The sequence below is a fragment of the Camelina sativa genome, chromosome 3 (genome assembly GCF_000633955.1).
Source record: "Camelina sativa cultivar DH55 chromosome 3, Cs, whole genome shotgun sequence".
Classification (NCBI taxonomy): Eukaryota; Viridiplantae; Streptophyta; class Magnoliopsida; order Brassicales; family Brassicaceae; genus Camelina; species Camelina sativa.
Window position 1 is genome coordinate 15,946,652 of NC_025687.1, and position 22,543 is coordinate 15,969,194.

The 22,543-nt window shown below is 31.0% G+C and overlaps 2 protein-coding genes across 4 annotated transcripts in view; both read right to left on the reverse strand.

Annotated features, from left to right (window-relative positions):
- LOC104777251 (protein ABHD17B-like) lies at window positions 8,516-11,839 on the reverse strand. 2 transcript variants are annotated; one of them, XM_010501462.2, is made up of 5 exons: window positions 11,254-11,839; window positions 10,437-10,473; window positions 9,963-10,199; window positions 9,484-9,531; window positions 8,516-9,396 (listed from the first exon to the last, which is right to left on the reverse strand). In XM_010501462.2, exons 1-5 carry the CDS (start codon window positions 11,580-11,582, stop codon window positions 8,776-8,778), a joined length of 1,272 nt encoding a protein of 423 aa, XP_010499764.1. In that variant the 5' UTR covers window positions 11,583-11,839; the 3' UTR covers window positions 8,516-8,775. The 2 variants fall into 2 exon arrangements, with proteins under 2 accessions (XP_010499764.1, XP_010499765.1); XM_010501463.2 differs by having other exon boundaries at window positions 10,442-10,473; window positions 11,254-11,475.
- The window catches only part of LOC104777253 (glycerol-3-phosphate acyltransferase, chloroplastic), a 4,368-nt gene continuing 3,020 nt past the window's right edge, over window positions 21,196-22,543 (reverse strand). The window contains exons 9-13 of one of the 2 annotated variants that reach the window (XM_010501465.2): window positions 22,254-22,332; window positions 22,054-22,173; window positions 21,862-21,975; window positions 21,622-21,773; window positions 21,196-21,530 (exon numbers count right to left, since the gene is read on the reverse strand). In XM_010501465.2, the coding sequence (XP_010499767.1) occupies window positions 21,639-21,773; window positions 21,862-21,975; window positions 22,054-22,173; window positions 22,254-22,332 (448 nt within the window). In that variant the 3' untranslated portion in view covers window positions 21,196-21,530; window positions 21,622-21,638. Of the gene's footprint in view, window positions 21,774-21,861; window positions 21,976-22,053; window positions 22,174-22,253; window positions 22,333-22,543 lie in introns of both variants that reach the window. The other variant, XM_010501464.2, reaches the window with a different exon arrangement.

Here is a 22,543-nt window from a genome sequence, read left to right on the forward strand (position 1 = left end):
ATATAATGTATCATTTATAGTTAATATAGTTTCTTAAATACTAGAATAATTTGAATCGAATTTATATAACACATGACTAACTGTTTTTAGAAAACAATAAATGTTTAATATTGAATTTAGAAAACTATTTGGAAAACAATATATTCAAATTATTTATTTATGGGTTATAACCATATCTAAAATTAGATCCCAAATTTAAATATCATTCCTTATAACCAATTATGAAAAATAGTCAATCATTTATTTCTTTAGTAATTGTTACCATTGTTTTAAGGAAGTTTAATTTTTTTTTTTAATTATGTAGGCAAATTGGTCTGTTTGGCAACATGGATATATGTCATGTTTTTTGTTTTTTTTTTTATCTCTAAGTGTGCTCCCCATTTAATAGTATAGATTTTTTTTTGGATGGAATTGAAATTTTATAGATTTAAAAAAAAAATGTAAAATGTTAGTCAAAATATCATTTGACTATCCAATGAATCCAATTACTCAGGACTTAGGAGTCGTGACCAAAGTAATGTCCCTTTTTAAGAAGGTTTTAAATAAAAATTCATTGAACTTATTAACGGATTAGGACCTACAATTTCCTGACCTTCCACTTGATTTCCCTTATACTATTTTAACTAGGATTTAACCCGCGGTACACCGCGGCACTATATTTTTAAATTTTAAATATTTAAAATACGTATATTGTATTTGTTTGTTATTTTAATATTGTTTTATTAATTTTTAAATTATATACCTATAACTATTTATTGAATTTACAGGATGATTTTAATGTCATATATGATCTTAAATAAAATGGTTAAGTTTTTTTGTTTTTTAATATAAATGTTACTATGTTATCTAAGTTTTGACCCGCGGTACACCGCTTGATTGTGTTTTTTTATGTATAAAAATATAGAGAAAGGTGAGAAGTAATAGTTATTTTATGTGTTTAATGTATATAAAAATTAATTATTTTCATTTTTAATTTATCAATTAAAATTCATTGTTATAAAAGTAAACAGATCATGTTACTATGCAGTGCATCTATATATATATATCTTATTATATAAAATTCGATGACAAAATTACTAATTAACAAGATCGTGACACGTGTCAATTGTATCATTCAGATGTTGACAAATGTCAAAAAAAAATTTATATAAACGTAGTAGGACAACTTAATTATATCTACAGAATTTTACATGTTTATATTTAAAAAAAATATATTTTCTAAATCAAAAAGGAAAACTTACAAAATCAATATATTTCCATTGTTTGCTAATTATATTATACTTGTGTTCTTGATAAAATTTGACATGTGTAATCAAAAACTTAATTTATTAAGCATATATATTAATCAATAAATAATGAATAACAAAGTTAAAAAGAATAACATAAGTTATTAACATAATTTTAGTCAGATATTAATTGTATTTATCGTTGTAATATAAAAAAAATTTATAAGTAAGTACAAAAAACCTTGAAAGAATAATAAATTTAAAAATAAAAAATTTCAATACATGATGTGTATTACTATATTTTTACATGTTTTATTTTAAAGATTTTAATGCATGTAGTAATATGAAAAACCTAAAAATAATATAAAATTTGAGTTTGTTGGAAAGATATTTTGGTTAATTAATGAGAATTGACAAAATTATTACTTATAAAATTATGACATATAGAAGAATAATATCTAGGATATTTTTGGATTTCTAAAAATTTTGTGGATGTTAACTGATTTTTTACTGATTATTTTTATTGTAAATTTAAAATACTAACGAATATACATATTATCTCATACGATGCTCATATTATTTTTTATTAAAATTTTAACTCTAATCCATGAAGAAGTGAATTATGGTTTTACGATTGAATAGATAGTAATGTGATTACTAAACTGAATGTCTAACAAAGAAATTTATTTAAGTTTAAATTTTTTTCAAGTATTAATATGTATCATCTTGAAAAAATCATTTAAAAATAGGGAGATTTTCAAAAATATCACTTTTCCTATGTCACTTTTAAAAAATACCCTATCATGTTGTCTATTTTCAAAAATACGTTTTTCTATCTATAAAACAATTAAATTCTATGGCCTAAATTCCAAATACTAAATTTTAGTTTTCAAAGCTCCGTCGAAACTTGTGATGAAGATTTTGAACTGAGATCTTCAAATCTTTTCAATTAATTCCCCAATCGATTGACTGAAACCAATCCAATAAAAATCCACATCAATAGCATCTTCATTCACCTTATTCTTGAAGATCAAAGTTTAATTAATCTAAACGGCACTTCCGTCGACGATAGTGAGTACGACGGCGGAGAATCCTCTGAGTATAATTACGGCGGTTCTGTTTGATATGGACAGTGATGGTGTGCTTGACAACAGTGAGGAGCTTTAGACTTGCCGCTGTTGATGTAGTTTGCTGACGTGAGAGTTAAAGTCAATGTGGATCGTTTGATTCCTCTTACGGGAACAAGTAAAAGCTTTGGTAAATCAATTTTTGAATCTGTTTTTATATTAATGTGTGTTTAGATTGATTTTTTTGGTTGGGCAATGCATAGATGAAGCCATGTCATAGAGTTGTATCTGACTATCTGCGTGTTCAGGTTGCAACAGAGATGTTCATGATGTTTTAGGAAAACCATCCTGAATTTAAAAGGATCCTTCCTAAACATCATTCAATCATTCCTGAATATTTTTGTTTTCATGTTAATAAGTTATAGTCATGATACAACTCTATTAACCAATATAAGAATGTGTTCCTGAATATATTTGTTTTCATCTTCAAATCTTCTAATGGTGATGTGAAATGGATTCTGAGTGTGTTTGATTAGTGATTAAGGTTTGGAAACAAGTAGATCAGCTTGCTCAAATGCTTAGAAAGTTTGTTCAATTCATCTCCGGTTCTTGTCATCAAGTTTATGATGAAATGTCAAATGAATTTTGTGAGTTTGAATTTGATAATGATGAAGTGGTGATTTCGTTTCCTCTTGTAGGTACGAATGATCCAATTTTGCATTCGGTCGTGTTGAGAGAATTGATGTGGTGAATTAGATTGGTTCTTTTGTTGTAGATAATGATCGAAATAAGAAGATTGTTATAGATGAAGGTGGTGTTGCTCCATTGTTAAAGCTTCTAAAGGAGAGTTCATCGGCGGAGAGGCAAATCGCAACATCTACGGTGTTAGTGTTAACGACTTCTGATAAAAATAAAATTAAGTCTATTGTTAATGAAATCGGTGTTCCAATTATTGTTCACATTCTAGTGATCCTTTAGTTATAGTTCAGATCTAAAGGTAACTGCATTGATTACATAAATGGCTGATGAGGTGATTAATCATCAAGTTATTGTATCAACAGACAAAAAAAAAATTGCAGAGACAGTGAACAAGGAAAGAATTACTATATTGCATGGCAAAGCTGAGGATTCCAAAACACTTGAACGCAATTTTGGTTCTGGTTATCACCATTTTTGAAAAACATATATTTCAAGTTATGGTCATTACTTGGGATTTCTAAATGTTTATGAAAGCATTCCTAAACATTAAAGACATCTTCCTAAATATTATAAAATCCTTCCTAAATTTAGAATAATTGAGCTTTTGAATCTTTTGTTTATATTTTGTCTTAATGTATCACAAATTATTCATTTAGTGAGGGATATTGATTTTATTTTGTGCTAATTTATCTACATGTACAATAGGTGTAATGATTTGATTTTGTGTCTTCCTAAATATTTATGAAAGATATCATGAATTTTAAGATGTCATTCCTAAATATTATTGATTCCTTCCTAAATTTATATGAATGTGTGTTTCTAAATATATTTTTGTGTTTTCCCTCAGTATGTCAATGATTACTCCATTAGTGAAGGATAAATATTCTACTTTTGTGCATATTCTAGTGTTTACCAATGTCCAGAATTTTTATGAAAGTGATCTTGAATTACAAACTTTTTATGAAGGTCATCCTGAAATTCAATAAATCTTTCCAGAATTGGGTGGAATATTTCCTGAATTTCGTGAAATCCTTCTTGAATTTTCTTGAAATTAAAGAGAATCTGTAGCAAACTGAATTTCAATTACCTCAACAACTATTAGCTTGTCTAATAGAAACTTGTGACAGTATTATAGTGCAGAAACATCGTAAAAGTACCCAAACAATATAAAAATGTATCACAACCATCATACATGTCTAACAACAAATAAAAAAATATGGTTCTATGTAATGTCAACACACTTCTTAAAGCTATGAATCCATCTTCGTTGCTTCTTTGTGCTTGGTCTGTCTTGACCTTGAGACACTAAGTTTAAGAAAAAAAGAAAAATTTAAATATACATACACTTCTTATCAAAAGAATGAAACAAGTAGCCTAACATGGTGATAGCTAATTAACAAAATTAACAACAAAAGTTGATGCTATGTTACGTCAACATCCGCCTGTCTCTCAACAAGTTCTAAAGAACCACACTTCGGCTAACAAACACAAAACATGCTTTCAACATCCACTAAAACAGCAGCTCTAAAAGAGTTAACAAAGTATGCTTATTTAACTAACCCATCGCCACACAATTCATCGAAACCTAGGAAAACAAAGTAATATAACTCTATTAGTAATCACACTCACGAAGACAAAAAATAAAAATAAAGTAACCACATAACTAGGACCAAAGTACATCTATTACCAACATGAAAAGATAAGTCTAGACATCATCATCATGGAACCATGACTAACATTTTCCAAAACAAGAAACCCATCATTTGACGAATCAGATATACTCTTTAATAGCAAATACTAAATTTTATGCTCTTATCTCCTCAATTGAGAGAAGTATAAGATGAACTCCAAGAAGGCACATTCAATTACCTCTTTGTTATTAGTAACCTTGAGTACCAACTTGCGGTCTCAGTGTCAATACTTCATCACATACCAAGTCTGCACCACAAAATCAAATCCAAATATCAAAGTCATTTTGATTGCAACCAACACGAGGAGATTCAAATCAATTGTCGAGGTTTATCAAAAGTTTTTTAGTTTAAACAAATCAAACGTAATGAATGAAATCGAGAAGGATGAATAGAAAAAAAAACAAGGAAGATTAACCTACAGATTCGGGAACAGCTCAAGAAAGCTGAACAGGTCGATCCAGAATTTGGATCTCGATGATTCAAATGACACACAAAACGAGTGAGGAAGTGTACGCACCAGAGAGAAGAGAACCGAAGCATGTTACGGAGATCTGATTACCCGATGAGAGAAGCTTCTCGAAATCAGATTCATCTTTCAATTTGATAATCTCCGACAACTGGGAACTGCGGATGTCACCGAACATGGTTGTTTCAATTGATCGCCGGAGATTTTGGTGTGATTTTCACTTGATCGAAGAAAGCGCGTGAGAGAATCATAATGAATTAATAATTTTAGTGTTTTATTATTTAATTAAACCATGTGTGCTAGTTTTGGAAAATAGAAGAATGTGTGCTAACTTTGGAATGAATACTTTAATTTGTGCTATTTTTGAGAATTGCCCTTATAATTTCAACACATGTATTTTTGTAATGCATATGTTAAAACATAAGATAATTCGAAATAAATTATAATTTATAGGAATGAATCTTCAGTTATTTGATGAGAATGTCTCTATGTTTTTATTTTATAAATTTCACTCATTTAAAATTGATTATGACACGAGGTAAAATTAGTACTTATGAGATAACAACATAACAAATACATCTTCAATAATGTTGATTCAGTTTTTGTTGTGAATTGTATTTTGTTAATTTTTATTTGTATTTATGATTCTTACTAAGATACAGATTTGATATAATGTATTAATTGTGTCTGGTATAAAATATTTAGTTATATGCATTAAGATGAAATGTATAATTAAACTTAAAATATGGTTTATTATGATGATATAGATATTTAAATAGTACTTCCAGTCATATAAAAGTTTTAAGGTAAAAACACAAAGATTAATAAATAAGAAATATTATGTCATTTATAAAATTTCAACCAATAGAAAAATATATTGCATAGTTCAAATAGTCATAAATTATTATATTAATAGAAATTCTACGTAGAAATTGGAGAAAATATTATAAAATAGAGCAAAAGAAAGCCTTAAAATTCTTATATAATGGAACCGAGAGAGTATTAAAATGAAATATGAGAGGTTTATATTCAATATTAAAATGTTACAAGATAAATTCTAAAAACATGTATATTACTACTTAATTATTCTAAATAATTTTAATTTTTACTCGCGTAATAACGCGGACCTTATATAGTATATATATATATATATATATATGTGGGTAGAATATGCAAGTTAATAAATTTCAAACACATATGACAATTTAATAATTTATGAAATTAGTTAATAAATAATTTATTCAATTATTTTCTAAGGTTTTAATTTTAGAATTTAATCCACAGGATATTTTTATTATTATATTAAATTTTATAAGATTTTAGAGGTTTTTAATTATAGTATTGAAATTATAGGATTTTTTTGAAGTGATATAACCCGTGGTATATGTATAGTCTAGTAATATATTTGTTATGTAGTACACATTTAAAGGTGTTTAAAAGAGAATAACAATTCCACTTAACTCATCCTATATGGGACTAATGCCAAAAAAACGCTATATTGATAGAACATTGATATGCTAATTTGTTTTGTATCTGGTGAAAAATTATTTATAGAGAGGTAGTAATAGTTAGGTTTATGTTTAAAAGAAAGTCTAGAATATTGTGGTGATCAAATCTTTTTGCAATCTAAAATAAATGCTAATATATATATATATATATATATATATATATATATTAAATATGATAGTCATATTTGTAGAATCATTCGTCTAACAATTATTTTTGATATAACTATTTTAAGTTTTTAAGTTTTTAACACAAAGATTTGATTTTGATTGCACGCTTTATTGTTAGCATTTACTTGTTCTCTTTGTTATCCTTGATTAGTAAATTGGAGATATTGTTTGTTTCTATTCTCGATTTTAAGCTAATATTATGTATATTTCATCAATAAATGTAAAAAATATTAAATGAAAACTATTAATTAAGCCGAGATAATTTAGGGAAACTAACAAATCTTTTCTCTAAAGATCTATTAAAATAGGTTTGAAAATTTTTATGAGATTAAAATTTAATGTGTAGAGTTGTTTGTGGAAAAATCGAAATGTATAGATGTTTTCCAGCTATTTATGGCAATAAACGTATCAAATTAGGTATATTTAAATAGTTCCATTATTTTAGGAAAATTGTTAGGGGTTAATGTTGTAAATAAAACATATTAAATAAGCAAAACTTGAAGGGCATAAACCAAAATATACTTCAAAAATAATAATATAGATTGTGGGAATCGGAAATAACTTATCGTCAAAAAGTTTGTAATGTACACATTTTCTATGTAAAATATATTAAAAAAAAAACTATATAAATAGATTTAGTAATCAATTAATATATCAGACCACGCATCAATCCTTAAAAGTTTGACTGTTTATTTTGTTAAACTTCCTCAATATATTTTTAAATCAGAAAAATGAAAAGTACTTGGTTTGGTAGAAGCACTTCATAAACGGACGTCATCTAATGTTAATATTTCACAATTCATACTCATTCTCGAAAAGAATATGTGTATGCAGGTTTGACTTTGACATTATAAACAGTTTGTATGTTTCTTCTGTTGAAATTATATACAGTCGTATTTGTATATTTCTCAACGAGTTAGAACATTCAAGTTTTAACGAGTCAAAAGATTAGTATGCTGATCAAAACCATTACTTGAATCATCGTTTGAACTACATTTTCATTTGTTCTTTCTTTTTCTTTTGTTCCCTTTATTTTATGCCTAAGTATTATAACTTGTAATGGGTCATACCAAACAAGCTAATAAGAACGAACCATATCTTGCACGTAATGTGGTCCAAACGTAACATGGATAAGGGCTTTAAGTATGTGCATTTCAAATTGACAAAACTTGTTTTTCTTTTAATTAATAAAATAAAATGTGAAGTGCTGTTCGCATGAACTATCTCCAGATAGCTTCTAACAACTACTTCTTCGATTGTACAATTGTTTCACGTAATGTACATATCTGACTAATACAACATTATAACGACTACTTACGGGTAAGCATCCTAAAAATATACCAGAAAAGTACGAATTAGAATCATAGATATCATGGATTCCAAGTATTTCCATATACAACCTGGTGGACCATATGGATGAGTTCAAGATGTACAGTATTATTGGTTTCCTTCCATTAGTGTGAGACATTGTTAACTATTTTATCGTGCTGAAGATTCACCATTTTGATTGAGAATTGACAAGGCTTAGAAGTTAGAATTCTTCCAGTGTAATTTCAATCATGGTTGGTTAAAACTAAAAGCATGGTTTCATTGACGAAGTGCATTGTCTTACTTTGATATAGGGCGAACTATAGAATCTTGGTACAACAAATAGGCCCAATTTAGCAGTTGAAGCTAAGAGTCAGAGATAGACTTAAACCTTTTGCATAAACCATTTAGAAGGGATTCGATAATTTAACAAAATAAGCTTGATATGAGCAACATCAAACTTGATTTGGTTCCAAGATTCAAGATTTCATATTTCTATATTTTTTTTTTTTCATATATTTTTTTCCTCGGAATGATAAATTAACTTTTCGCCTCAAATCTGAGTCTATTCTCATGAATCTCTCCTAATGTTTTACCGAATCTTTTCAATAATATCTATACAAAAATATCGAAATATCAATATTACCCTTCACTCTTAGCCACCGTAGTAGTCCCTCTACTCTCCCTCTCCCCCTCCTTCCTCCTCCCTCCGCCGCAGCAACACAGCCAGCTAAAATAACCGGCCAAGCAACAACAACTCCGACAACACTCAGAGTCAGGGCATTTTAAACATTTCCAACAAGAGCATTTTGGACATTTTGGCTTTCCAAAACAGCTGCATTTGAACTTAGGACAGCAACAACTACTTGCACAGCTCGGTTTCTTGCAGCAAGAGAAGCATCCCTTAAATGACGGACACGAACACTTGAAACAACCGCATCCCCCGCAACCGCAACCGCAACTGCAGCTGGGTTTCGGACATCGAGGTTTGGGACAGCTGCAGCTAGGTCTGCACAGTCCGGAACTACAACATCCTAAGGATTCATCTCGCCTACGGATTTCTTGCCAAATCTTTTTGAGACGAGACTTAGTGTTTGTATTCTCCATATCTTGTATAAACCGGAAGAGATGTCTAATGTAGTCCGGATAGATCTCGAGGTTGCAATGTCCACCACCTTTAATCCAAAGCGGTTCATATGGTTCCTTCGCCATTTTCCAAAGCCTGTTTCCGTGTAACCAATTCACTACATCGTCCTCCGTTCCCTGCGTAACAATAGATAGTAAGATCAGTTAAGCTTTACGAATATAAATAGGGTTCAGGCTGAGGCTGAAGATACAGATTATGCTTACGTGTATGACAAGAACAGGGCATTTCACCTTCTTTATCTTGTTTACGTTCTGCAATTAAACAACAAAATCAGTAAGAGGAGAGTATTAGAACCCCATGACCGGTTAGCTTCTAAACTTTCAATAGCCACTTCTAAATCAGTGAGCTTCCACATTAGCCATATCTACTTCTAGACCGGTTAGCTTCCAACTTAGTTATAGCCACTCCTTAATCAATTTGCTTCCACATCGGCCATACCCAATTCTAAACCGGTTAGCTTCCAAATAACTACTTTCCTAGGCTAGCTAAACTTTCTTCGGACATGAAAGTGGTTCATGTAAAATATCGGACTAATCGACAAGTAAAACATGGTTTCAAAAGAACATATAGGTCCTTATTTGACTAGTTTTGCACGGTTTTGCTCATTCGCTCTTCCTAAACCAGAAACTCTAATCCCTTAAATCAACAGAACAAATAGTAAAAGGCAGAGTGGGATATTTACCGAATAAATGTCACAACAAAACTTGAACTTGACATGACATAGAACACGGAGACCAGAGAGAATGCCGCTATGAAGAACCACACCTCTAAGCCGTGGAAGCTTAGAGGCAAGGTGCAACGTCGGTCCACTGCCAACTGATTGACCATACAAGATCAAATCTTCTTGCCCAACCCCATAATCCGTCTGCAGACACTCGTAAACCGCCTCTATATCCGCATATGTATCGTACTCACTCGGCTGCAAACACAAATTATAAACCACATTTCAGAAAACATTTTCAAAACGATCAATCTAAAAAAACTCAAAATAACGCCTGATCAATCAATCTATGGATCGATATAGAGCATTCCTAAGCTATATGAGACTGCTACAGAACATTCCAACAACCTAGGAAGATTTCTAGGTTACATTTTCGATTGAAAAAAATTGTCATTGAGATTCAATCTATGTAGTAGAGGAGATGCATTGACACACCTTACCGGTAGAAGCTCCATAGCCTGAATAATCATACCTGAAAAGTTAAAACAAAGACAACAAAAATCAAAATCAAAACTCAAACCATTAATAAATGAAGTGTCATAATTGACTGACCTATACTATTGATTACTAAAATGAAAGGTTACACTTAACCTTATATTATTATCACCAACCTATTTGAATCCGACGTTATCGCAAGAGTAAATACACAAATTGATGGTGGGTAGGTGAGAAATTTCGAATTGAATTTTCAAAGTAAAACAAAGGGAAAAATTCAAGAAAATTAAAACGACACTAAATAAAACAAAAAAGCAAAACACCAAACATTTCTACTAAAACAATGCAATTTTTTACACATAAAAAGGAAAAAGAAAATTTGTCGGAAATATCACCAAATCTGAGCTTTTTGGGCAACGAGACAAGACAAGAACCCATTTCCCAAAAGCGTGAGCTTTCTCAAGAAACATAAAGAAATAAAAATATTTAGGAGTTAAAAAAAATGTGAACCTTTAACCAAAAACAGAACAATTTTAGTAACAAATTATACAAATCAAAGGGAAACAAAAAAAAAAAAAAAAAAAAAAAAAAANATGCTTAATTACTTACTCCATTTGCTGAGCAAAATATGCCTAAATTAATCATAGTTATTGATAAAACTGTCGATAACAAACCTAATAAGTAGCATTAAAAAAAATATAAACATTTCCAAGAAATCTCAATAACCAATTTATAAAAGTTAAGATAATAATTAAACTCAAACGACGACGTATGAAGAGTATGAACATCAGAGAGAGAGAGAGAGAGAGAGAGAGACCCCATGAGGTTGACTCGGAGATTGACTTTGAGTTGGACGAAGAGATCGAAGAGTTGTCCCAAATCTGCGGCATTCCCATGAGAATAGAGAAGCGTGAGTCTTGCGTTAGGGTTTCTCAGGTAAAAAGCTGTGACTTTGTTGCCTCGTCTCGTCTTTACCACTTTCACGTCAAGAGAGGGGTCTCCGGCGGAGGGAAAAGTGGAGGAGGAGGAGGAAGCGGAGGAGACGGCGGAGAGTTTGCCGTCGGGGGTTTTGGTGAGGTGGTAGGTTGGAGGAGAAGGTGGGAAAAAGGCGAATTTGGCGGCGAGGTGAGAGAACATGCACCCCATTAGGTGAGTTCGTTACGGCGGAGAGTACAAAGATGTGTGCATCAGTCCGTCGCTAGAGAGACAGAGAGAGAGAAACAGAGGAGGGAAGAGACTAAACAGAGACTGAAGAAAGACAGAGAGATGGGAAAAAAAAAAGAGTAATGATATGAATATGAAAATACTACAAGATGAAGATTTAACAGAGAGTTTAAAGAGAAGGAGAGAGAGAGAGAGAGAAAGAGACTCTGGTTTTGTGTGTTTGTGAGTGAGAGAGTACAGAGGAAGAAGAAGAGAGAGAGAAGTGTGTGAGTAAAAAAAGTGTGTGAGAGTGAACGTGCGTTTCCTAGGTAATTGGTTTAGTGCTCTGTCTTTACTGTTTCTTCTTCGTTTCTATTTTTTTCTATTAAAAAAAATACTATTTATTTTTCTCTTCCTTAATTACAAAAATTACTATTTATTTTTCCCTTCCTTAATTTTTGCATGTTTAAAAGAAAAAGAAAAAAGAAAAAATACAATATTGTTTGACTAATATCATATCAATGAATTTTTAGTCGGGGAGAAAACAAAATTCAATGTTAATTATATTTTGGTTGCGGGGGAAAAAGTTATAAATTCTTTGTTGTTTGCTAATTGTAAAATATATAGGGATTTTTTTTGTATGTTGTATATATATTTGGAGCAAAACGTAGCAATGGACTTATTGCATCCTCGACTACAACTTGCACTTTTTATATTTTTGGGGGCAATCTGTTTGAACGTTATTTTTTTTTTTTTGTAGTAGCATTCTTTGTCATCTTTTCTTGCAATTTTTTGTTGAACTGTTTTGGGTAATTATCTCATTTCATCAAAATTTGAACTTTCTTTGAAAACCAAAATTCTAGAAGTATAACAGCTTTGATTAGATTTGTAATATGTATGATGACGGAATTGTGTTTCCGACTACTATTATGTTTTATGTAGTTAAACATTAATTTGTCTTCATTTTACATATGAACAATTGTCAAGATAAGAAACTAATTATTTACAATAAAAATGTGTCGCTTTGATTAATATTTAAAATTTCACGACTTAAAAAAAAAAAAAAACTTCTAGTAGTCCTATATCTTTTTATCAGAAGTTACTTCAAATGTATTGAAATTAATTTGGCATATTGAAATTAATATTGTAATTCCACAATATATATCCAATTCATGCATATTCTTTTAGATTTTTCATTATACAATATAACTCTAATTTAATTTTATTTTGTATCATTATGTGATTATGCAATGTTATTAGTTGAATTCAGTTAATACCCAAAAATAATTAGTTTAAAGAATTCTCAAAACATTTATAAACTATGTTTAGGTGAATAATAATGATGTACGTTTTGTTTTTTTTAAACAACAGACTTTGGGATAAAAGGTTCAAAAATGTTTTATTTTGTTGAAATTGTTCAAAAAATATGTTTAGTGTCTTTACTATTTCTGTTATTTGGTTGTTGAAATATAAAATTTGTTAGCCAGCAAAAAAAAAAAAATCAATTACAAGTTATAAACGTTTCAAGGCTGGAAATGAAAATGCAAATTAGCTAGAGAATTTTAAACAACCTAATTAAACAGTAGGAATGGAGATAGAAAATAGAGCCATTAGTCCAAGCTTCTTGCTCTACAGTTTAAACCATCACCAAAGCAAGCCTTCAAATTTATGATGTCTCTATCTCAAACAAGTTTACGCAATCTTGGGAATTACTTTAGAAAATGTTATGTTTTTTTTTTTGCCCAAAAAATATGTTACTCCCTCTGTTCTTAATAGAATGATGTTATAGAAATTATTTTTATCCCTTAAAAATTGATTTTGTAGATTAAAAAACTAAAATAATCATATTATTTTATGCTTTTTGACACATGTCATTTATCAATTAGTTTATGATTTCTTTATCTACCAAAAAATAATTGTAAATTAATTTATAAATAAAAATTAAACTTTTCTTAATATGTGCGATAGTGTTGAAATATCAATCTATTAGGGACAGAAAGAGTAAATATTTTGTAGCTTGATATAAATTTAGAGTGACAGACCCACATTTATTAATGTTATTTGATGAGAAGCATGTAACGGGGCCTTTCATTGTTCACCTATCGTCCAGACACATGCAATAATTGCATGTTTTTTGTCTTTCTTATTATAATATAAAAAGAAATCAATCCATCTAAGAAATGTAAAAACAAGAGCATATACATGGAAATCCTCCATACAAAATATTTATATATATATATAATGTTTAAAAGATAGCTAGTATATATATGTACTTAGGTGAAAGCCAGAAATGCTAAGTAGTTTCAGTTGACTTAAAATTAATTATTAATTTGTTCAGAAGATAAATTTTCGTGTAAATTTTCTAGATACCAATTTTGCTAAACTGAAATTTGTATTTGTGAATCGTTGTGCAGAAAATTATCAATTGAGGAAAAAAACAGAAACTGCTTACGCAAATAACAAACGTCGAGAAACTCTAATAATACTCATATGATATGTTGTGATGCTTTTTTGGTGCTCAAGTAAGTACATATGTTTTTTAACTTCTAATTAAGTATGCAAGAATTTATTCCTTATCGTTATGTTTTCTCGTTCGGATATCGGATATTTAGATTTGAATATTGTGTTTGTTCTTTATCATGACGAGAGATTTTGGTTGATAGAATTTATATGATGAAACCATAATGTTAGGTTAAATCAAAGATAAAAGTGGCATCTTTTGGTTCAAGGCACTTTATAAACGTAATGAAGATAGTATCTTGTTTTTAATGTGCTTTCAATAATTCAATTGCTTCCATTACATGTTTTTCGCACCTTTTATGCAAATGTTACGTCCAGATATCATTTTAAGATTGACTAGGATAATACCTACGCTACGCTGCGAGTTATTTTTTATTTTATTTTTATTTTAATTATTTTAAAAATAATTTTTATATGCTATTTGCAATAAAAAAATTAAAACATATGTTGATTGATTATCATTTTTGATTTTTTATTTACCTTAAAACATGATTTGTCAACATTAAAAGAAAATATAATATTTAAATAATAAAAAGCTTTAGGATCTATCACTAGTGTTAGTGTTTTGTGCATTAATGATTTACCATTGGTCAATGCACTAAGGTAGGGATCAATCATACGAATATAGGGATTTGGCTAATGGATCGGCCTGTTGTGACTTAATGGTTGACAAAAAAAAAACTTTAGGATCCCAAAAGGCCAAAACCATACCATATAAATCTCATAATGAAATTCTCTGAAATATAATCCGCCTCAAACCCAAACCAAAAAATATATCAATATCCACCTCTGTCGCATATTCGAAATCACATCATATTTTTGCTTATGTAGCATTAAATCTACGACTAAATAAAAATGAAAAAAAAAATGTTTCAGCTACCGGTTCCTAGTTTCAATCTCTTCATCAAAGAAACATCTTCATTATTCTTGCTCCATCGTAAAGCATTCATTTCTAACAAAGATATTTACTTTACTCTTGTGGTCTTTTAGTCTGCAGTTTAGTATTTGTAAAACTCTAACATCTTTTCTTCCAAAACAAAGATATGTACTTTACTCTAGTGGTCTTTTAGTCCGCAGTTTAGTATTTGTAAAACTCTAACATCTCTTCTTCCAAAGGATAAGTCTTGCCTACAATCACAAGTTAACCTCTCACTCTTTATCTTTTATCACAGCTTTTTCCGTCTCAGCATTGTCTCCATTTGTCTAAACCTCTGACTCTTTATCTTCCGTCACAGCTTTTTCATCATCTTTTTTTTTTTATCTAAGCATCTATCTCTGTTTTCTTTGGTTCAAACATATCCTCATCTTTCGTAACTTCTTGTGTTTCGTTATCTCGAGAATTCTACTCCTCCTTTGCCACTTAAATGTTGAAACTCATTTCTCTTTTCCCATCTCAGACCCAATATTCAAGAACACTCATACAAAGCTTCAGCTCCATCCAACCTCGTTTGTCAAACCAAACATTAAAATGTTACTATTTACTCCATACAAATGTCTCAAAACACACCAGTGGAAAACCACAACTAACCGTTAAAATCACAATCCCATCGTTAATCTGTAGCCAGTAGTACCGTGAAGCTCCTAACCATATATCAGCTTGATCGAGTAAGTTTTGGACTACCAAACAATGTTCCAAGGTGACAACCTCGAATCTGATTTCTAGGGTTTATGGTTTGGGCAGTTCCAATAATTTCTTGCGTAGGAAGAAACCCACATAACTTCTTGATTATAACTTCAATCGGACTTCCGTCAGTGGCTACGAGCTCATGGCTTGATGATGATCACTCAAGTGTTTTTTTCCTTCTAATCCGATGTCACATCTGGCGCCGAAGAGCCTCCAAAGGCACCTCTCCAAACTGCTTTATTATCGTATTCCTCTTTCTCGTTCTTCTCTTCTCCAGCTCCGATCTACTCCGAATTTGCTCTTCCACCACCGCTGTGGCCTGCCACAGTCACAATAATGACTACCAGATCCACCACCTCCGCAACGTCTCCTTCTCTGTTGATTCTCATCCGATTCGCCGCTTCCCACCTCCATCTCTCGACACCATCTTTTCTTCTTCCTTTTCTCTATTTTTTTACGATCTCTCTTGCTCTCCTATACTCTCTCTCATGGCTATCTCTCTTCTCCTCTCTCCTTCTTGCGGCGATGTTAAGGTTCAACACCAACTCTCTCTCTCCTTCCTTGTTGAACGAAGTCGGCGATACAAGTGTTTTTAACACACGATCACACAATCCCTTTTCTTTACACTGACGAAAATAACGTTGAATCCGCAGTGCTGGTGATCCCATGGCTCTCTTTCTAAAGATTGGATCGATGAAAGCTAAATAGAAAGAAGAAGAAATTGAAAGAAGAAGAAAGAAGAAGAACAAATATGTGTCCACCTAGACAAAAAAGTTGATCTGTATTAATGTTTTAATTTGATAGGTTAGTGAATGATTATTATTGGAATAGAATGATGAGCTGTATTAATTAAAATGTTTTCATTGGTTACCTGTTTTAATTGATATGTCATTTCCAAAATGCTTCACAATACTGATGTGTCATGCTCTGGAGATAAACATTCAAGTTTTATTGTATTAATTTTTAGTTACCTAAAATTATTCCCAACAGTTATTTACTTATATTTGTTTTGTTAATAACATATATTATGCATGTTTGAATATATATCATAATCATAGCAAAACTATGTTGCAAGTCACAGTTTTAAGGTTATTTTACATAATGTCATCCATTAATTTTTCTCATCAGCTTTCTCTACAAAATGCATTATCAACTTCTCCTTAAAATCCCACTTTGGGTAATAAAAAAAATCCAAAGAACATGATAACCATTAATCCAAAGTTTTATATATATATATATATATATGTATTTTAATATAAAAACATGTGAAACAAATGCATTTCGATAAAATTATTTTCGTAGAAAAGATGTGGTTTAAAATAGATGTCGGCTAAAATAGAACTCGGATATACATATGTTTAATAAGATACTCAAAGTGATGATAAGTGCAAATGTTTTGCAAAAGTTGTAATAATGTAATATTAAAAATGGGAAATTAAAATAATATTCCAAGAAACACCAACGAAATCCGACAAGTAACCAAAGCTACGCACTTAGGCAGATTTTACTCTACAGAGGCGCGTGAGAGATAAGGAGCTATCGTGGATCAGGATCTCTAAACAAGTGTGTTTTTCAATTGGAGTGTAGAGATGTGGTTTGACTTTGGCCCTATAAAGAGATCTGTATGACTCTTTCTTTGTCCGTAGGTGAGTGCCCACACCAGCTAATCAGTTTTTGCTTACTATTTTAGATTTTGTACAAATCTGTTCGGTTCCTCTTTTGTGGTCCTCTCCCTTGTTTTCCCACTCCTGCTCTGCCACGTGCTTCTCTCTGATTCTATTTTTATTGAATAGTGTAAAATACAAAATGTTTAAATAACTTGTCTGTTTTTCTTTTCTCTTATTTTTTTTGTTGCATTGGCTTGGCTCATTCATTTTATTTTCTTTTGTTTATTACATGTTTTATTGTTGCAAACACGTATGACAATTAACAATGGAGAATGGAAAGGGTATTTGTGTGTGACTGATGTGTAGTAGTAGTAGTACTCTAGTAGTGTTGTAACAAAATAATGGAAAAGAAATTTAAATTGTATACGGAACTTTTTTTCCATCATGTATACGGAACTTTTTTTCCATCATGTATACGTTCGAGTATGCATGCAAATATGCAATGCCTGGTTCGAGGCCAATGCACCGGAAGATCGTGTTGAAATATCAGGTCAGTAATTTGGAAAGAGCACACTAGGAAAATCATGTATCTATCTATATATGTAGAGCGGATCACTCTTGGTCTTGGATGGCAAATTGTGCGAGAAGTGGGGTAGGATGGATGTTGATTAATATTAAAACGAAAAAAGTTTAGAATTATATTATTTAATCAGCTGGGCCATGAAATGTTTTATATGATACTACATAGTTTATATTGCTCACCTCTTATAACATGTATCAATAGATATTATACAATGGTTTCGGAGGTAGACGAAAACTAACTTTTGTATAAAATTGTATAAGTTTTTTAATTTTTTAAAATTCGGGTTCTTTAGTTGTGGACTTGTGGTTGATCTATGACAGTCGGACCGATAATATTAGGGTCTATATGCCTCGGCAAATATATAATGAAAACTTGAAAATGTACAAAAGGCTAACCAAGCTGGCTACGTATTTCTATAAATAAAAAAGGTAAAATTAATAATTATTGTTGACAAAAAAAACCAAAAAAAAAAAGAAATTAACAGGTACAAGAAGAAAATATTTGCCTACATATGTAAACATTTTGTTTACTACTTTCAGAAAAATGTCCATTTCTTGTAAAAACATATATCTACAAAATGGTAATAAACGCTAAATATTTCAATAAATCACAAAGGTAAAAATAAATAATGATAGGTAATTATTAGGGAGTTCATGAATTAAAAAAGATATTTCAAGGTGGGAGGCACAATTAGTAATCCAACGCGAACTAAGTTGAAAATAATACGACTACGAAAAAAAAATCGTCCCTTAATGACCGTACTATTAATTTGATCAAATCATGCTTTAATACTGATTAGAGCATATATCATAATTATGTTTATAACAGTCTTCACAAAATTTCAAAAACGGTGGCCGTGATTGTGACAGTCGTAAACTTTTGGTTTCGTTAATTATCCACCGAAAATATACAAAGTAATCGAGATCATATTCAATGTACTAATTAGTTACCAAACAGTGATTTTCGTCCTAAAACTCAGATATATTTAAACTTAGCAAAAAACAGTAGTCTCCTGGTGTCGAAAGGCATCAAATTATTCGAAGAAAAATCATGAGGCTATGCAAAAGTTTACTTATAATTCCCAATTGTTAATTTTACTATCAAAAGTTTAAGTAATTTTGATTTATTCATACAGGAATCTAGCACTACAAGAATCCATTTGAATAGTAATCAAATCGTGTGTCTGGGAAGGCTTAAACGTCACTCTTCTCCTTACAACGTGGATTCCAACATCGATACATTTGTTTTATTCAAGAATACCAATTGCGAATAACACAAACAAAAACGAACTGAATAAATTAAATTAACCGGTCGATAATCGAGAAAATAAATACTACATCCAAATTTAAAACTGACAAATATTTATAAAAAAATGAAACAAGGTCTGAGAATGTGAAAGGATTCGAGAGGCACGTGCGATGAAAATCGCATTGAATCAAGAAACTAGTAATAAAAAGTGTGTACAGAGATTTTAATATATGAACATTAAATTAGGGGTGCATGCTCCTCGCTGGGACTCGTGCACCTAAAAATTTCTACATGCGATTTGTAATTATGGTTTATCGCAAAAGACGTGAGTATAAGACAACATTTACTATTTTAAAATTGCACATACATCAAACGTAAAATAACAACACCTTAAAAGTGAAATTCAATATTACTGCACATTACTAGTACATACTTACAAATTTAGATCTACTTATCAAAACGTATTTAACTAAGGGAATAGAGAACCTTTTTTCACCAAGATAAATTATCGCGAAATAGCAAACAGTTTTGTTTATTTTTTTTGTCGTCTAGTGAAATTGTGCATTTTTTTCAAGAATATAAAAAAAACATTTATCTTTTTCCTTTTTTTTTTCTGAACAAAAAAAAAAACAGATCTTTTCTTGAAAGAATTATAAAGGAAGAACTTTTGTTTCTTGAGGTTGACACGAAAGAGGTGATAGTACTCGTGATAACTATTTGTGGATATCGAGCCGTGAAAAGTGAAAACCACAGTAACTTTTCACTTCCATCTCAAAAGATTATTTTTGCTCCAGAGAATATAAATGGAGAATCACGAAACGCTATACAATAATCATTTAACGAAAAAGTTAAACATACATTCTAAACCAGTTGGTTGAGATGGCAAATATATTTCCAAAACAATTATCATCAAAATGGTAGTATATAAATCCTGTATTGGTAACTTTGTAATTGATAAATAATTATGTCTTAATATCCATGGTTTGTTTTCTAAATTTCACTAGAAACGACTACTATATCTTCTCCACACTCCACATCCAAGGAATATGGTCTTAGTTAATTTAGTAGTACTACTAAATACTAATAAACGCAGTGGCTAGTTTATTCTTCGATCCGATAAGGACTTAGCCGCGTTGGGGCTTTAAAAAACAAGAAAAAAAAGTAAATTACGATTACGAATCATAGAACAAAAGAAGAGACAGATTTGATGGTTGTTATTATTCATTGATCACACGATTCTCTTAAAACATTTCTATCATTTTCATAGTACGAAAAAAAAGGAAAAGAGAGTCGTATATCACATCAACTTGAAAATAAAGATGGGAATGATTATAAATGATGAGAAAAAGCTGTAATCCAAATTTTGATCACTAATTAACACTAAAAAGAAAGTGTTAATTGTTGACTAAAACAGATGAATGATGTAGTGTGAGTGCCTGAGTGGTGTTGTCACTTTCCAAAATACAATCCGTAATTACTACTGAGACAAATGGAATCCAAATTTGAATATTCATTCACTCACTACCAATGTCGCCACTGTTCATAATGTAATAAATGAGAAAGTAAAATATATATATTTTTTTTCTAGGTAGAGTGTTTTATTTCTGAAAAAAATGAAAGATAGTGGAAGAAGAAGAAAACAGAGAAGAGACACGTGAAAACAGAGAGAGACAGAAGCTTGAGAGGGTATGTGACAGGCCAGACACTCATCTACTCTGTCCACTTGCCATGTAACACATATATAGCTATGTTATGTACTTCACTCTCTACGCGCTCTCACAAGTTTGATCATCTACAAAACTTGTTTTGAAATAGTGAAATAGAATGTATTTTGACCACACACACACTCCTTTTTCGTAAACACTTTATTCAGTAGCAATAGTGTGTGCTTCTCAGTTTATTTCCCTCTTTTCTAATTTCAAAAACTAACTTTATTTTGTTCTGTTACTGTTATCAAATCCTAGAAAACTATACGGAAAATTAAACACGAATTATAAAACCATATAGCGTAAGTATGAGATAGCAGAGAAGGAAGAGGCATAAACTGGGAGTGTGAATTATTTCGGCTCTATATAGTAGGTAGGAATCACAAGAAGAAATAAAAGAAAAGAATATTACATATGAAAGCATATGTGACCAAAGAGCCTAGCAACAGTATGTTCTCTCTCACTATTCCATATGTACACAAACCATTCCTACGTTAGAACCAACGTACCTGTTTTTCTTTTTTTTTTTGTTGTTGTTTCAAGGAGACTTTGGAACTTTTTTTTGGTTTTGAAAATAACGAAAAAACAAAGGCACTCCCTAGGACAACGTGTGAATAATATCTCCATTTTTGAGTATTTCCATTCATTTGTGTTTGTGTATCCCTGCAGATATAAAAGAACAATGCTCTCTATATATACATAGTTGCAGCAAAATTCTTGAGACAAGATATTTATGGGTTTTTGAAAGTGCTACCCTAAAAAAATGAGAGACTAATTCCAAGGTTGTGACAAGGAGACCGTTGAAGATGATGCGTCTACTCCTCTTCTGTGTTTTATCGCAGAGTTTAGAATCTTGTATTGCTCATTGACCGAGTTGTACAAAGCTTGGCTGTATGCTTCTTTCGCCTGCCATACAGATGAAAGATGATGAGAAAAACAATGGACTAGGAGAATTACTTAATCTTGAAACTAAAGAAAATGGTAATAGACAGACCTCGTTAGGGTTCTCGCAGTCTGCTGTGACGTCTGAGAAAATGATTTCAGGAGCAACTGATAGTCCAGTACCGTGAAACCCAACCAGCCTTTTCTCTCCAATTTCTTTCTCAACCTGGAAGGTGCACAATGAGGTGATGAGAGGAAATAAACCAGAGATTGAAATGGAGAAGAGAAAGATAATTATCAATACCTGGGGTGGAGGAGGCATGATGTCATAGCAAAGCAAGGACATTGGGTATATATGTCCAGGAGCACCAGAATGTTCAACCAATCTTCTCATGTTGTCCACCGAAGACGAATCAAAGGGTGCCTAAACAATATTAGATCATCATATTTTTGCAAATCTACCAGAATCAGATAAGACCTCTGCATTTCCAGTCAATAACTTACAGGAAACCATTCCCCTGTAGAAGGATCAGGGCGGTCCCTCCCACCACTTGGTGCAATCCATATAAGTTGCCCGCCAGACCTACAGTGAGGTTTATGCAACATTAGCAGAGAAAACATCAACCTTTTCCTCAACTTCGGCTACTCTGAGATCTAATAAGAACATTCGTTATTTAGCTCCAATAACCTGAGCATTGTAGCCATCTCTTTTAAGCTTCGTGTGTTTGCTTTTCTTTTCATGTCAACAAGCTCAGGATCATCGTTCATGTGCTTTTTCGAGTACACACATATGA

Excerpts from the sequence above, each read along its gene's own strand:
- LOC104777251 (XM_010501462.2), bottom strand. The coding sequence starts at position 11,582 with ATGGGGTGCATGTTCTCTCACCTCGCCGCCAAATTCGCCTTTTTCCCA. Across the intron at positions 10,200-10,436 it reads ATGGAGCTTCTACCGGTAAG|CCGAGTGAGTACGATACATA; the intron begins GTGTGTCAATGC and ends TTGTGTTTGCAG. Across the intron at positions 9,397-9,483 it reads GCCCTGTTCTTGTCATACAC|GGAACGGAGGACGATGTAGT; the intron begins GTAAGCATAATC and ends ATTGTTACGCAG.